This window comes from Paroedura picta, chromosome 8 (assembly GCF_049243985.1).
Source record: "Paroedura picta isolate Pp20150507F chromosome 8, Ppicta_v3.0, whole genome shotgun sequence".
In the NCBI taxonomy this organism is placed as follows: Eukaryota; Metazoa; Chordata; class Lepidosauria; order Squamata; family Gekkonidae; genus Paroedura; species Paroedura picta.
In genome coordinates this window covers 2,276,696-2,291,352 of record NC_135376.1, presented here as the reverse complement: position 1 = coordinate 2,291,352, position 14,657 = coordinate 2,276,696, and the positions used below count along the sequence as shown (strand labels likewise).

At 52.0% G+C, this 14,657-nt stretch overlaps 2 protein-coding genes across 5 annotated transcripts; both read left to right on the top strand.

Annotated features, from left to right (window-relative positions):
• The first annotated feature begins 224 nt into the window (after positions 1 to 224).
• LOC143842808 (receptor-transporting protein 3-like) lies at positions 225 to 6,235 on the top strand. Of its 2 annotated transcripts, none has more exons than XM_077348033.1 (2): positions 225 to 854; positions 5,091 to 6,235. In XM_077348033.1, the coding sequence occupies exons 1-2, from the start codon at positions 694 to 696 to the stop codon at positions 5,662 to 5,664; spliced, it is 735 nt and encodes a 244-aa protein (XP_077204148.1). In that variant the 5' UTR covers positions 225 to 693; the 3' UTR covers positions 5,665 to 6,235. The 2 variants fall into 2 exon arrangements, with proteins under 2 accessions (XP_077204148.1, XP_077204149.1); XM_077348034.1 differs by lacking the exon at positions 225 to 854 and adding an exon at positions 3,240 to 3,753.
• A 1,871-nt stretch (positions 6,236 to 8,106) lies between these two features.
• Positions 8,107 to 14,309, top strand: LOC143842807 (receptor-transporting protein 2-like). Of its 3 annotated transcripts, none has more exons than XM_077348030.1 (2): positions 8,107 to 8,584; positions 11,932 to 14,309. In XM_077348030.1, exons 1-2 carry the CDS (start codon positions 8,499 to 8,501, stop codon positions 12,548 to 12,550), a joined length of 705 nt encoding a protein of 234 aa, XP_077204145.1. In that variant the 5' UTR covers positions 8,107 to 8,498; the 3' UTR covers positions 12,551 to 14,309. The 3 variants fall into 3 exon arrangements, with proteins under 3 accessions (XP_077204145.1, XP_077204144.1, XP_077204146.1); XM_077348029.1 differs by lacking the exon at positions 8,107 to 8,584 and adding an exon at positions 8,636 to 9,095; XM_077348031.1 differs by lacking the exon at positions 8,107 to 8,584 and adding an exon at positions 10,695 to 11,449.
• Positions 14,310 to 14,657: the final 348 nt, after the last annotated feature.

The window sequence follows — 14,657 nt, the reverse complement described above, 5'->3', positions numbered from 1 at the left end:
TCCTTCCTTCCTTCCTTCCTTCCTTCCTTCCACCCTGAGTCCTGTTCTCCTTCCTTCCTTCCTTCCTTCCTCTTCCTTCCTTCCTTCCTTCCTTCCCATGAAACAGAACAGAAACAATACAGATAACTTAGATTAACAATAATGAATGAAGTGAAACAACAAGCAACCTGGAACTGTAGAAAAATTAAACTTTAAAGTAACTCCTACTGATAGCCCAGTGGGTTGGGCGGAACTGCAGTGGGTGCCATCAGAGGGGGCCCAGGAGGACGGCCCTTGGAAAACGATGGTACAGATTGACCTCAACCAAATGCCTGGTAGAGGAGCTCCATCACACTGGTCTTTCCTGTCACCTCCTGGTCCTTTGAAACCGGAGAGGCCGGGGATCGAACCGGAGAGCATGCTTGAAGCTGTTTGATGCTGAATCAGCCCCTTGGTGTTGGAAGGTCACTCAAGCTTCTAGGTCTGTCTGGGGAATAATCCTTCCGGCTCCCTTTTGATTGCTGTGGAGCGCCGGCTGTCGTTTCTGAACCCTTTTGGACTCTCGCTTGGCAGGGGGTGGGGAGGGCCGGTGCCAAAGGCGGTCCTTCACCTTCCCGGCTGGGAGAACAAACTTCATCCTAGAGTTCGCCTCATTCCAACACTGGCTCTGGAAAACCAAATGCTCTGGATGAGCAAAGTGGCCCCGGAGCAACCATGAAGAAGCTGAACATGAATGGCTGGAGAAGGATCTTTCGGGAGATGATCCAGGAGGTGAAGCCCAACCATGTCTGGAGCCTGAAGATGGACCAGCGGCTTGAGTGTGGCCACTTGGAACCGGGCTGGACTCAAGTGCTACAAGAACATGCCCACGCAAGGTAATGGACGGAGGGCTGCTGTGCCAAGAACCTTTTGGGATGGGCACGCGAAGCTAACTGAATGGGGAGGTCCTTTTTGGAACTGAAACAGATCTTGGATCAGGGCCCTGCAGGTCCCGTTGAAAGGGACTGCCATTGCTTTAAACAGGGAATGTAGAAAGCCCCCCCCCCCCCCCGAACAGTGGAGCACCAGGGAACAGGTTGTGACCCCCTGCTCCGCTGCGTTTGAGTCTTTCGTGCAGTTCTGGAGGCCTCACTTCAAGACGGATGTAGATAAAATTGAAAGGGTACAGAGGAGAGTGACGAAGATGATCTGGGGCCAAGGGACCAAGCCCTATGAAGATAGGTTGAGGGACTTGGGAATGTTCAGCCTGGAGAAAAGGAGGTTGAGAGGGGACGTGATAGCCCTCTTTAAGTATTTGAAAGGTTGTCTCTTGGAGGAGGGCAGGATGCTGTTTCTGCTGGCTGCAGAGGAGAGGACACGCAGTAATGGGTTTAAACTTCAAGTACAACGATATAGGCTAGATATCAGAAAAAAAATTGTCACAGTCAGAGTAGTTCAGCAGTGGAATAGGCTGCCTAAGGAGGTGGTGAGCTCCCCTTCACTGGCAGTCTTCAAGCAAAGGTTGGATACACACTTTTCTTGGATGCTTTAGGATGCTTAGGGCTGATCCTGCGTTGAGCAGGGGGTTGGACTAGATGGCCTCTATGGCCCCTTCCAACTCTATGATTCTATGAAACAGAAAGAGGGGGGGGTTAAAGGGAACCTCAGAGTTCCTTTAACCCCTGCCTTTTGCTCTGTCCACGAACTGCCCTGAACCTCCACAAATTAATGTAAAAGTTACTGGCAGTTCCTGATGGTGGGCCTGACACAAACTTCAGTTCGAGAACTAAGAACGGGACAAAATTTGTGACATATTTTGCTTCATGGTTCAGTTTGTGCCCATCTCTAATAAGGATTGTGAAAATGGGTTTGGTTGTATTACAGGGACTACCTCAAAGTATCTGTTGCAGAAACACATGAAACTGCCTTATTCTGGGTCAGACCCTGGGTCCATCCTGGTCAGTACTGTCTACCAGTAGAGAGCCAGTTTGGTGTAGTGGTTAGGAGTGCGGATCTCTAATCTGACAAGCCAGGTTCGATTCTGCGCTTCCCCCACATGCAGCCAGCTGGGTGACCTTGGGCTCGCCACAGCACCGATAAAACTGTTCTGACCGGGCAGGAATCTCAGAGCTCTCTCAGCCTCACCCACCTCACAGGGTGTCTGTTGTGGGGAGAGGAACGGGAAGGCGACTGTAAGCCACTTTGAGCCTCCTTCGGGTAGGGAAAAGCGGCATCTAAGAACCAACTCTTCTTCTTCTTCAGTAATATCAGGGCTCTCTCAGCCTCCCCTCCCTCACAGGGTGTCTGTTGTGGGGAGAGGAAAGGGAAGGCGACTGTAAGCCGCTTTGAGCCTCCTTCGGGTAGGGAAAAGCGGCATATAAGAACCAACTCTTCTTCTTCTTCAGTAATATCAGGGCTCTCTCAGCCTCCCTCCCTCACAGGGTGTCTGTTGTGGGGAGAGGAAAGTGAAGGCGACTGTAAGCCGCTTTGAGCCTCCTTCGGGTAGGGAAAAGCGGCATATAAGAACCAACTCTTCTTCTTCTTCAGTAATATCAGGGCTCTCTCAGCCTCCCTCCCTCACAGGGTGTCTGTTGTGGGGAGAGGAAAGTGAAGGCGACTGTAAGCCGCTTTGAGCCTCCTTCGGGTAGGGAAAAGCGGCATATAAGAACCAACTCTTCTTCTTCTTCTTCAGTAATCTCAGGGCTCTCTCAGCCTCCCTCCCTCACAGGGTGTCTGTTGTGGGGAGAGGAAAGTGAAGGCGACTGTAAGCCGCTTTGAGCCTCCTTCGGGTAGGGAAAAGCGGCATATAAGAACCAACTTCTTCTTCTTCTTCTTCTACCTGGATTGGCAGCAGCTGTTCAAGGTCTTCAGTAGAGGCCGTTCATATCTCACCACACCAATGTGCTGAAGTGGTTAAGAACGGCGGCCTCTAATCTGGAGAACTGGGGTGGGGGTTGATTCCCAACTCTTCCTCCACATGCAGCCAGCTGGATGACCTTGGGGCAGCCCCAGTTCTCTCAGAGCTCTCTTAGCCCAACCTACCTCAGAGTTTGTCTGTCACGGGGGGGAGAGGTAGGGTAGGCAAATGTAAGCTGCTTTGAGACTCCTTTGGGTCGTGAAAAGTGGGGCACAAAACACCAGCTCTTCTTATTTTATTGACCCTTTGCAAATGGAGATGCTGGGGATTGAACCTGAGACTTTCTGCAGGCCACCCATGAAGCTGATTTCTTCTGACTCTGACCCTTGGTCCATCAAAGTATTGTGTACTCAGAATGACAGCGGCTCTCCAGGGTCTCAGCTGGAAGCATTTCCCATCATTCACTGCAGTGGAAGGGGCTTCCTCAGGAGATGGGGAGTTCCTCCTCCCTAGCGGTCTTCAATCAGTGGCTGGACAGATCCTTCTCCTGGATGCTGGAGGCTGATCCTGCACTGAGCAGGGGGTGGGACTACATGGCCTGTGTGCCCCCTTCTCATTCAAGGAGTGTATCAGTCTAGTTCAAATTCTGTGTGCCACTGCTAGTGGCCAAGTTCAACAAAAAGAAATGGTTTCAGCAGCTGCAGGTTGGACCTTTGGGGGCCGTCATGTCTGGTTTGGCCCTCAACATGTCGTTTCATCACAAGGAAGGACTTCGATTTGTTTTCTAAAGCGCCAAACCTGACATGGACTTTACTCCAAATGAAACGTCCCCCTTCTGCTGTGCAAACCAGTGCAAAGGTAACACTGGAAGCGCTGGATGCTTGGACAGTTGGAGGGCTTCTGGAGTTGTGGCACACTGGTGCATTGAAATGTGCAAGGTCTGTAGTGAGCATGATTGAATAGAATGTGAAAGGTATCCACAGGGGACATCGGGGAGATGAGAAATTAGCATCGTTAGATTAGGAACTTCCTGGTATTTTTTCAAGTCACCCCTTTATGTGTCCTGATTGGTTTACTGGAGACTTCCTGCTCCTTTGAGCCCACTTCCTCTCTGCTTGCCTCCAGAACAGAACAGAACAGAACAGACTGAAAGAAAGAAGAACAGCAGAACAGTTACACAGTTTGGATTCTCTCTCTCTCTCCTCTTTTTCGATGCAAAGTTTCTCTTCTTAATAAAACTATTTTATTCTCTATGCAACTCGGTGCTCTTCCCCTCTTTGCATATTTAAGCTCTGCCAACATGGTGGACCTTCTGACGGCCCCTGGGTTTTTGGCTCCTGTGTGACACAGAAGGCTGGCCTGGAGGGGCCATAGGCCTGATCCAAAATGGCTTCTCTTCTTATTAAAGGCAGTCCCAGGCAGGTCCACTTGGAAGTCCTATTTTAGTCAGAGGGGTTTACTCCGGGAAAAATATTCTTAGCATAGCAGCTCAAAGCGAACAAAGCTTCCCTCCTAGAAAGCTGATCAGAAGCGTCCTTTGAACGTTGTTCTCCTCATGGGAAGACTGCAGGACATGAATTCCTGGCCATAAAACACAGGCGAATGGTACAGAAATAAATTGCCTTGTTTATTAATTAATTGTATTTATTTCTTTGATTTTTAGTTCTGCCCTCCTATGTGTACAAGTTGTGGGTTAAATGCAATAGTTAAAGAAATAAAAACTAGGATTGAAATTAATATAGAATAGGTAATGAACAGATTAAAATTCCAGATCAAAATTAGGAGCGACCATTTCTCCACAGGACGTGTGTGTTACAGTTATCCCTCAGAAGTCTGCCTTCTGGTCTGTGGGGGATACAGATGGATAAAAGAAATGGACAATAAAGGGGAAAAGAGTGGGTGGGGCCATTAATAGGTAGCTGAGTTGGTGTTAATTCTGGCCCCAACCAAAAACCTGCTAGAAAAGCTCCGTTTTACAGGCCCTGTGCCTTTTTGACATTTGAACCAACTGTTGACCTCTCTCTCCCTCTGATCCAGAGACCCGGGTTTGATTCCTCTCTCCTCCACATGGAGCCAGCTGGATGACCTTGGGCTAATCACACTTCTCCTGGAGTTACTCACAGTTCCCTCAGGGCTCTCTCAGCCTCCCCTCCCTCACAGGGTGTCTGTGGTGGGGAGAGGAAGGGAAAGGTGTTTGTAAGCCGCTTTGGACTCCTTTGGGTAGTGAAAAGCAGGGTATAAAACCCAGCTCTCTCTCCCTCTCTCCTTCTCTTAGGTTTACATGTTCCCAGTGCCAGTACAGCTGGTCTTCCCACCGAGTGGCTATCCTCTTCCACCTGCATTGGGAGCAACAGGAAAGGCGAGGAGCGGTCTGGATGAGGCCTTTTAAGCAAAAGTGCTCAGAATGTCCTTCCGAGAAGTACGAGGAGGCACAGTTCACTGACGCGGATGTTGCCAGCGTGATCCACCACTTGATCTTCGACATCCGAGAGAAATGCTACCGGGAACACGTTGACCGCGGCGAGCTGCCAGAGGTCTTCTGGGATGTGGCGACTGCCGGGCTCCGGCACCCGCAGTGCGAAGCTTTCCGAATAGATCTGAGCCCACTGCGAGGCGGACAGGCTGAAGTCGCAGTGCATCCTGGGAGGCCCCAAGGGGCAGTGCAGCCGGGGGACCCCCAACCCCCCCTGCACTGCTGGATCGTCAATAACCAAAGTGCAGCGTTGCCGCTGACCCAGCGCTTGAATCCTACAGCTCAGTGTGTCCGTATTGTTGCCGCTTGTGCTGTTTTGACCGTTGTCATTCTTGTTGTTATTGGGTTGGTGTGGTTTTTCCGGAGGATTCTCTGAGGGTAGGAGGACGGATTAGGACAGCTACAGGTTGGGAAATTCCTGGGGATTTGGGGGACGGAGATTGCAGAGGCCAGGGTTTGGGCCTCAGTGGGGTCCCATGCCACAGAGCCCCCACTGCTGTGTGGGAAACAGAGGGAGGCTGGGGGAATCTTCTTCCTTGGAAGACTTTAGGGCGAATTTGGATGAGTACCCGTCAGATGTGGGTTTTTTTAGAATCATAGAATCATAGAGTTGGAAGGGGCCATACAGGCCATCTAGTCCAACCCCCTGCTAAATGCAGGATCAGCCCAGAGCATCCTAAAGCATCCAAGAAAAGTGTGTATCCAACCTTTGCTTGAAGACTGCCAGTGAGGGGGAGCTCACCACCTCCTTAGGCAGCCTATTCCACTGCTGAACTACTCTGACTGTGAAAATTTTTTCCTGATATCTAGCCTACATCGTTGTACTTGTAGTTTAAACCAATTACTGCGTGCCCTCTCCTCTGCAGCCAACGGAAACAGCATCCTGCCCTCCTCCAAGTGACAACCTTTCAAATACTTAAAGATAATAAAAATGTCTATTCCCAAAACTGGACTTATTTGGTCTTTGCAGCTGTGTGTGTGTGTGTGTGGGGGGGGGGGTTGCCAGCTCCAGGATGAGAAACTCCTGGGTTTGGGGGTTAGCCTGGGGAGGACAGGGACCTCTGTGGGGTGCAATGCCACAGCGTCCCCCCCCCCCCAGGGGAACTGACCTCTGTAGTCTGGAGAGGAGCAGTCATTCCAGGGGATCTCCAGGCCCCACCTGGAGATTGGCATTCTGAAACTGTGTACAAAGCCCTCATGCTTTAGCTATTGCTTGTCAAGGTGCAGGAGGGAGGTGGGCAGATCCAGCCCAGGTGGGAATATTTCTAACAAGTCAGATTTGCAAAGTTTCCCCTCCTTCCATGGTGAACAAAGAACATAAGAGAAGCCATGTTGGATCAGGCCAGTGGCCCCTCCAGTCCAACACTCTGGGTCATGCAGTGGCCGAAAGAGGGATATAGACAAACTGGAGCCTGTCCAGAGGAGGGCAACAAAGATGATGAGGGGTTTGGAGACCAAGACGTAGGAGGAAAGGTTGGGGGAACTTGGTCTGTTTAGCCTGGAGAGGAGACGACTGAGAGGGGATCTGATAACCATCTTCAAGTATTTAAAAAGCTGCCCTGTAGAGCAGGGGTAGTCAAACTGCGGCCCTCCAGATGTCCATGGACTACAATTCCCAGGAGCCCTTGCCAGCATTCGCCAGCAAATGCTGGCAAGGGCTCCTGGGAATTGTAGTCCATGGACATCTGGAGGGCCGCAGTTTGGCTACCCCTGCTGTAGAAGATGGAGCAGAGTTGTTCTCTCTTGCCCCAGAGGGACGGACCAGAATGAATGGGATGAAATTAATGCAAATAAATTCCGTCTAAATCTCTGGAAGATGTTCCTGATAGTCAGAGCGGTTTCTCAGTGGAACAGGCTTCCTCGGGAGGTGGTGGGTTCTCCATCTTTCGAGATTTTTAAACAGAGGCTGGAGAGCCATCTGATGGAGAGGCTGATTCTGTGAAGGCTCAAGGGGGTGGCAGGTGACAGTGGATGAGCAATAGGGATGTGAGTGTCCTGCATACTGCAGGGGGCTGGACTAGATGACCCAGGAGGTCCCTTCCAACTCTAGGATTCTAAGCAAAACATCACGTGGACAGCGCAGTCTTGAGGTTTGCCAAGGCAGAGGTGGGCCCTGGAGATCTCCCAGAAGCACACCTGATATCTAGCCGACAGGGATCAGTTTCCCCTGGAGAAAAGGTCTGCTTGGGAGGCTAGAGCATCATACCTCTTCTCCTGAACACCTTGACCTCCCCAGTCTCCAATTTGCCCCACTAAGAGAGGTGACATGAGCAGTCTTGCCAGGGCTGGGAAGAGCAGTGCACAACCGCTCACCGGAATGAAAATGTAAATGATCAATAAAATTAGACCCTCCAACAAAATCAGTGTTGAAATATGAAACAAGCATGCTCCCAGGGGGTTGTGAAACCCTGGGGTTTCTTGATGGCCTTGGAAGGGTTTCCCAAAGGGGTGGGAGTTAATTCTGTTATATATTTTTAAAATTTGTTAAACATTGATCCGGTGATATGACAACATTTGGTCATGTTGACCTGCCCCCCCCTCTTTCCAGAATGGCCAGTGTTGGGCCTGGAGGGGGGGGAAGGGGAGGGGCCCTGGGTGGGCGTGTCCACAGCTCTGCTTCCCAGCCACATTCTGCATGATGGTGCCACTTCTGGGGTTTCTCAAAGCCTAAAGCAGGGGTAGTCAAACTGCGGCCCTCCAGATGTCCATGGACTACAATTCCCAGGAGCCCCTGCCAGCATGCTGGCAAGGGCTCCTGGGAATTGTAGTCCATGGACATCTGGAGGGCCGCAGTTTGACTACCCCTGGCCTAAAGGATGTTTCCGGGCTTTCTCAATGGGAAACAAGTGGAGAAGGGCTGCTCTGCAGCAAAGAATAATTGACAGAAACGTTTGGACCCTAAAACATGAGCCTTGAACTGGGACGTGGTCCTCAGTTGGTAAATCCAACAGTCAGGGATGGCATTCCCGGACATCACCGTGAAGGATTCAGGATTCATCACGTGTCCAGCGGCCAACTTTGTGACATTTCTTGGCAGAGTGTTGCTCTAGAGTGGGCCTGAAGTCAGCTATCGATACCTCCCTAGATGAGCAGGGCCCCCTTAATGCTCGTGGGGCTGCAGAGTGCCCACCCACAGGTTCAGGCAGCCCTAAGGATCACGGCTGGTTGGAGACACTGTGGAGAGCATCTCTGGTGTGGGGCAGAAAGGCCATGGATGCAGAAGAAGGAAGGAGCTGCCCCGAGTCCATCGGTCAGTCTGCCTCTCCGCCAGGCCCAGGCATGGGATTTCTAAAGCGGTGGGTGTGTGTGTGTGTGTGTGTATGGGGGGGGGGGAGGGGGTTACAATACTTTCCAGAAACTTTCCCCTGAATTTTCAACTCTTTTCCTATTATTTATCTGTCTCGTTCCATTGTTTTCATCCATTCAATGAGCAGGTTTTGTTTGATTTCTTTTATATTTCATTATTTTTTGGGGTGGTTAACTGCCCCCCCCCCCCCGTTGTGTACTTCTGCCCCAGTTCATCCAGCAGGGGGGGGACGGGCTCTCTTGTCCCCAAGGGCGCTGGGCTAATGATTATGGGAGCTGCCCCCCACCCTCGCTCCTCGGAAAGAGCCCGTGCCCGCTGCCTTCCTCCGAACTGAAGCCGAAGCGGAGCATGGGGGAGGCCGCCTGGCGCCAGCTCTTTCGGCAGCGGATGCGAGAGGCGAAGCCCGGCCATGCCTGGAGCCTGGCCACGGAGGAGCGCCTGGACGCACGCAGCTCGCCGGCCGGCTGGAGGAAGGCCGTGCAGGAACACGCCCGCGCCAGGTAAGAAGGGCATGGCCCGAGGGCTGCCAACCTCCAGGCGAGGGCTGGAGAGCGTCTGGCCTCACAGCGGAGCAAGGGAGCAAGGCTGCCCCCGAGGGTTGCCATTCCAGCCCCCAGGCGAGGAGCGAAAACGAAAGCCAGGGGCAGACTATGGGAAACAGACCATGGGAAAAGCCCGGTGTACAAAAAGGCTAGGCATTTATGTGTCATGTACAAAAGGTATAAATTGTTATTAAACACCGTATTACTCACTGGCAGTCTTCAAGCAAAGGTTGGATACACACTTTTCTTGGATGCTTTAGGATGCTTAGGATCCTGTGTTGAGCAGGGGGTTGGACTAGATGGCCTGTAGGGCCCCTTCCAACTCTAGGATTCTGGGATTCTATGATTCTACTTTATTGAATCATTCTCCGCTTATGGAAAAACATCTCCCCACAACTAAATCTAAATCTGGATGGCACAAAAACGGCAGACACAACCACTATTCACTTATACGAGCGATTGCATGACACATCTGTCACAGATTACAAATTTTAAAGACAGGTTTAAACATTTTTGAAGAGTTTCCACTGTTGCCGTCCCAGAAGTAGGGAGGGAACACCAAGAAGGTGGGATGCCAGCTTCCAGGTGGGGCCTGGGGACCTCTGGAATTACAGCTCACCTCCCTGGAGGAAATGGATGCTTTTCACCCCAGCTATTTGCAACCGGGTGCTGTTCCCCAAAAGAGATGGCTTCCACTCTCCAAAGAGCTGGGAGAAAGGGAGAAAGTTTTCCTACCAGGTTAGTCAAACTGCGGCCTTCCAGATGTCCATGGACTACAATTCTCAGGAGCCCCTGCCAGCATTCGCTGGCAGGGGCTCCTGGGAATTGTAGTCCATGGACATCTGGAGGGCCGCAGTTTGACTACCCCTGGAGCATAGCCTTTTTGCAACCAGGATTGCTTGGAGAAGAGTTCCCAGAATGTGATGATTTGACATGTTTGTCCCCTGGAGAAAGCGTCTGTGAAACAGGAGGACCCAGTGTCTGCTGGGGAGTTTTTCCTGGGATCTCCCGGGTGTCCCGTCTGGGAGTTTCCTGGACTGTAATTGAAAATTCAACAGACACAACGTGGAGACCTGGAAGTTAGAAGAGCGTGCTCATTTTTTTTTTCATGGGACTCCTAATGTGATATGTGTATTAAAAATAATCTCTGTGACAGATGTGTTATGCAATTCCTTGTATAAACAGTGGTTGTGTCTGCTGTTTTGTGTCATTCATATTTAGATTTTGTGTATAGTTGTAGCGAGATCAGTGAAGCATTGTTAAATAAAGTTATACGGTGTTTAATAGTAATAATTTATGCTCTTTGGACATTATACATTGATGTATAATCAGTGCATAACGTCCAAAGCCTTTTTGTACCTTGGATTTTTTTCTATTGTCGAACCACCAGGGGAGGGCTGGAGAACTCCTGGCACTGCTGCAGAACAAGGTGGCAAATCATGGTGGTATCTGCACACTGACATGGAGGCAGGCGCCTGGAGTTGCCAACCTCCAGCTGAGGACTGAAGATCTGGAATTCCAGCAGAACGAGGTAGCAGTGGCAGCACCCACACTATGGCATGGAATGAGGCCCCTAGGGTTCCCACCCTCCAGCTGGGGGCTGGAGATCTCTTGGCATCACAATATAAATCAATAAATATTTATTTATTTATTTATTATATTTTTATCCCGTCACTCCCTGAAGGCTCGTGGCGGGTTACAGAATATAAATACATTAAACCCCTCCCAATAAAATTGCCCCTAAAAATTTGTAAAATCACATGTACTACAACACCCAAGATGTACCGTGACAAAAACCAATTAAAGAGCACCCCCCACTACCTCCAGGGTAGACATAGGGGGATGTCTTGAGCTGCCATAGGTGGTTCAGAAGACATGTCCTTCTCTCCTTCTAACCATGCCTTGGTTGGCTGCTAATAAAGGTTCAACTCTTTTTCTTGAGTGAAGACATGAACTCAGAGAAGATATCCAGAGATAGTTGCCAATTCCGGAGATTTGAGGGCAGAGACCGTGGAGGGGAGGATTCGGGGAAGGGTGGCCGGTGATCTCGGAGAGTCATGTCTTGCCCAACCAACAGAGGCGCAATGTATGGAAACGGGCTCTTTTCAGTGCAGGGATGAGAAGAGCACCCCCTTGTAATTTGGCTATTTCCCCCTCCATGTTCCTGGCCAGAATCCTGCCCTAGAATCTGTGGCGTTTGCCCAGGGGAACGGCTCTCTAGAGGTCAGAGGGATCCAGGCATGATGGGACTCCACCGAATGTTATCCTCCAGGCATAAAGATTGTGAGGAAACGAACTCCTGGCTATATGATGTGAGAACGGTACAAAAATGCGGGTCTGTGTATCTCATACCCCGATCTCAGCAGCCCAGGCTAGCCTGATCTTGTCAGATCTTGGAAGCTAAGCAGGGCTAACCTTGCCTAGTATTTGGATGGGAGACCTCTGAGGAAGTCTAGGGTCATTACACAGAGGCACCTCTGAATGCCTCTCAGCTTGAAGACCCTGCCAGCAGGGGCTCATGGGAATTATAGTCCATGGACATCTGGAGAGCTATGGTTTGGTCACACCTGCCCTCTGGGGTCACCGTAAGTTAGCTGTGCCCCGATGGTTCTTTTCACCCCTACGTGTCCAGAATAAACCTTAAAGGAAATGGAGGTTCGAGTGCAGGGGCGGCCCGCAGGATTTGGGGACAGTGAGTTTTTGAGACTCCTTATGCTGGTCCCCCTGCAGACGTCCCGGTTGTATTGCAGCTCGCGTGAAGGTCCTTTCCCTTCTCCCGCCTTCCCTCCCGCAGCTTCACGTGTTCGCAGTGCTGCCACACGTGGTCCTCACATCAGGTCGTGATCCTGTTCCACGTGTCCTGGGAGAGAGCTCTGCGGCAAGGACAGGTCCGGATGCGGATTTTCCGGCAGGAGTGCCACCGCTGCCGCTCGCCCCAGAAGGAGGAGCCGCAGTTCGCCAGGGAGGACATGGAGAGCGTCGTCCAGCACTTGATCCTGGACATCCGCGAGAGATGCTACAGAGAACGCGTCCAGCGCAGTGTGCTCTCGGAGGTGGTGTGCGAGGGGAGAGGACCCCACAGGAGCGAGTCTTGCGAAGCTTGCCAGATGGGCCTGCACAAAGGGTGCCTTGGGAAGCCTGGCGATGCACTGCATCATGGGAAGTCTGGGAGGGCACAGTATTGTGGGAGCTCCCAAACGCCAAATTATTTCTCGATCCCTTACTGGCATCGTGACGAAGGTCCCCCCGTTCCTAATTCCTGGAGGGGAAGTTGCATCCAGCCAGCCGGGCTGCCCGCTGTGCCCACGTTTTCTTGCCCTGGCTGCACCTGCCGCAGCTTCTGCCTCCTCATTTTTGTGGCTTGCATCGTGCTTGGGTTGGTTGGGTATTGGGAAGGCTGGTTCTGGGGCTGAATCAGTGGTGCCAGGCCACCAAATGCGCCACGGATGCCAGGCTGAACCTGCTGACCATCAGGAGGACATGTGGCTGGGGAGATGGTGTGTGTGTGTGTGTGGGGGGGGGGGAGCATCAGTGCTAGCGTGATGATGTCACTTCCAGGGAACACCCAGAAGTGATGGCGGTAGCTCTAGGAATTGCTGGAAACTCTATGGCTTTTACCTTAGCGCCTCCAGCTATTCCTAGAGCTCCTGTGGTTGCTTCTTGGTAGGGTTGCCAGGATCCCACTGGCTACCGGAGGAGGTTGGGAGTAGGGTTGCCAGATCCAGGTCAGGGAATTCCTGGAGATTTGGGGGAGAACAGGGACCTCAGCGGGGTGCAAGGCCATAGAGTCCCCCCTGAAAAGTATCCATTTCCTCCAGGGAGAGGAGCTGTAACTCCAGAGATCCCCAGGCCCCACCTGGAAACGGGCCTACCTCTGGGTGTTCCCTCCCTTCTTCTGGGAAGGTGACACAGGTAAATGAAATGTTTACTCTTGCCCCCTGTCTCTGTCCCCTGGCCCAGCACTTGGGGCAGGGGATTCCTGGATGGGGTCTTGGCAGCCTGATACCAGCCCCCCCCCCCTTACCCAGGGGCACAACCTTTTCCCGTCTGTTGGTTTTGCTGGGAATGGATGGAAGATCAGCCTTGTGAGCAGGCGGCCCAGAGAGGGAGGAGGGGCGTCTGTAGACCCAGTTGGGGTCTGTACCGTTGTGTGGCGAGGGACACGTGACCCATTACAGCACCCTGCAAATGCCATGTAGTTGGCCTCCTTCCCTCGGTCCCGGGATTCAGGCCTGCACTGGCAGTTCCCTGGCCAATTAACAAGGAGGGGCCGTGGCTCAGGGGCAGAGCCTCTGCTTGGCAGGCGGAAGGTCCCCGGTTCAATCCCCAGTGGCATCCACAGCTAAAAGTGCCAGGCAGGAGGGGATGGGAAAGGCCTCCGCCTGAGACCCTGGAGAGCTCCTGCCAGTCTGAGCAGGCAGTGCTGATTTGGGTGGACCAGGGGTCTGATTCAGGAGAAGGCAGCTTCAGGAGAGATGATGAGGAAGACAAGAACCGCCCAGCAGGGGCCTGTGGCTGGGGGGGGGGGGTGGTTGTCTCTCAAGGATCAGTGCTTGTATCTACATTCATTTTGGGCACTGCAACCTTTAGGGGGCGAGGCAGTGCTTCAGGCCTCTGGGTGTTGTAGGGTGAGGATGGGGAGGGGGCTGTCGGGAAAGGGTGTTTGATCAACGCACCTCTCTAGGGATTGGTGGAGGCTCTAGCAAAACCACAGAGTTTCCAGGATTCCTAGAGTGGCATGCCATCACTTCTGGGTTTTCTCTGGAAGGGATGTAATCAGCCTTGCTGGGGGATGGGGAACAGAGCAGGTGTGTGATTCGGGTTGCCAATGCTGGGGTGGGGAATACCTGGAGATTTGGGGGCTGGAACCTGGGAAGGGAGCGGGTGGGGGTGGGGTGAGACCCGAGCAGGGTATAATTCCATAGAATTCACCTTCCAAAGCAGGGAAATTGATCTCCATCGTCTTAATATAAATACTAATTCTGGGAGATCTCCAGGCACCACCTGGAGGTTGGCAGCCCTAAGTGTGATCACCAATTAGTCCCGTGGAGTTAGTGTTCAGAAGAGGGATGGGACAAGATAATCTTTGTGAGATCTGGCATAGTTGTGTGCCCCCCCCTAACCTGTTTACAGCGGCTTGTTACCCCTTAATAAACAGCACTGCAATTTCAAGTGATTTGTCCTGTTCTTGGTTCTCCTATGAACGTAAAAGCGGCACCTGGGAGGCCATAAGGCTACAATAAGGAGAAAAAGAAGAGCTGGAAGGAGTCCCAAAGCCGCTTCCCCTTCCTCTCCCCACAACAGTCACCAGGTGAGTAGGCGGGGCCGAGAGAGCTCTGAGAGAGCTGCTCCACAAGAACAGCCCCAAGAGAACTGTGACTAGCTCAAAGTCATCCACCTGGCTGCATGGGGAGGAGGAGTGGGGAATCAAACCCAGTTCTCCAGATTAGAGTCTGCTGCTCTGAACCAACACAACATACTGGGTCTCATTCTCACTTCTTCTCTTTGAGTTCTTTCTTG

Excerpts from the sequence above, each read along its gene's own strand:
- LOC143842807 (XM_077348029.1), top strand. The coding sequence starts at position 8,944 with ATGGGGGAGGCCGCCTGGCGCCAGCTCTTTCGGCAGCGGATGCGAGAG. Across the intron at positions 9,096-11,931 it reads CAGGAACACGCCCGCGCCAG|CTTCACGTGTTCGCAGTGCT; the intron begins GTAAGAAGGGCA and ends TCCCTCCCGCAG.
- LOC143842808 (XM_077348033.1), top strand. The coding sequence starts at position 694 with ATGAAGAAGCTGAACATGAATGGCTGGAGAAGGATCTTTCGGGAGATG. Across the intron at positions 855-5,090 it reads CAAGAACATGCCCACGCAAG|GTTTACATGTTCCCAGTGCC; the intron begins GTAATGGACGGA and ends TCCTTCTCTTAG.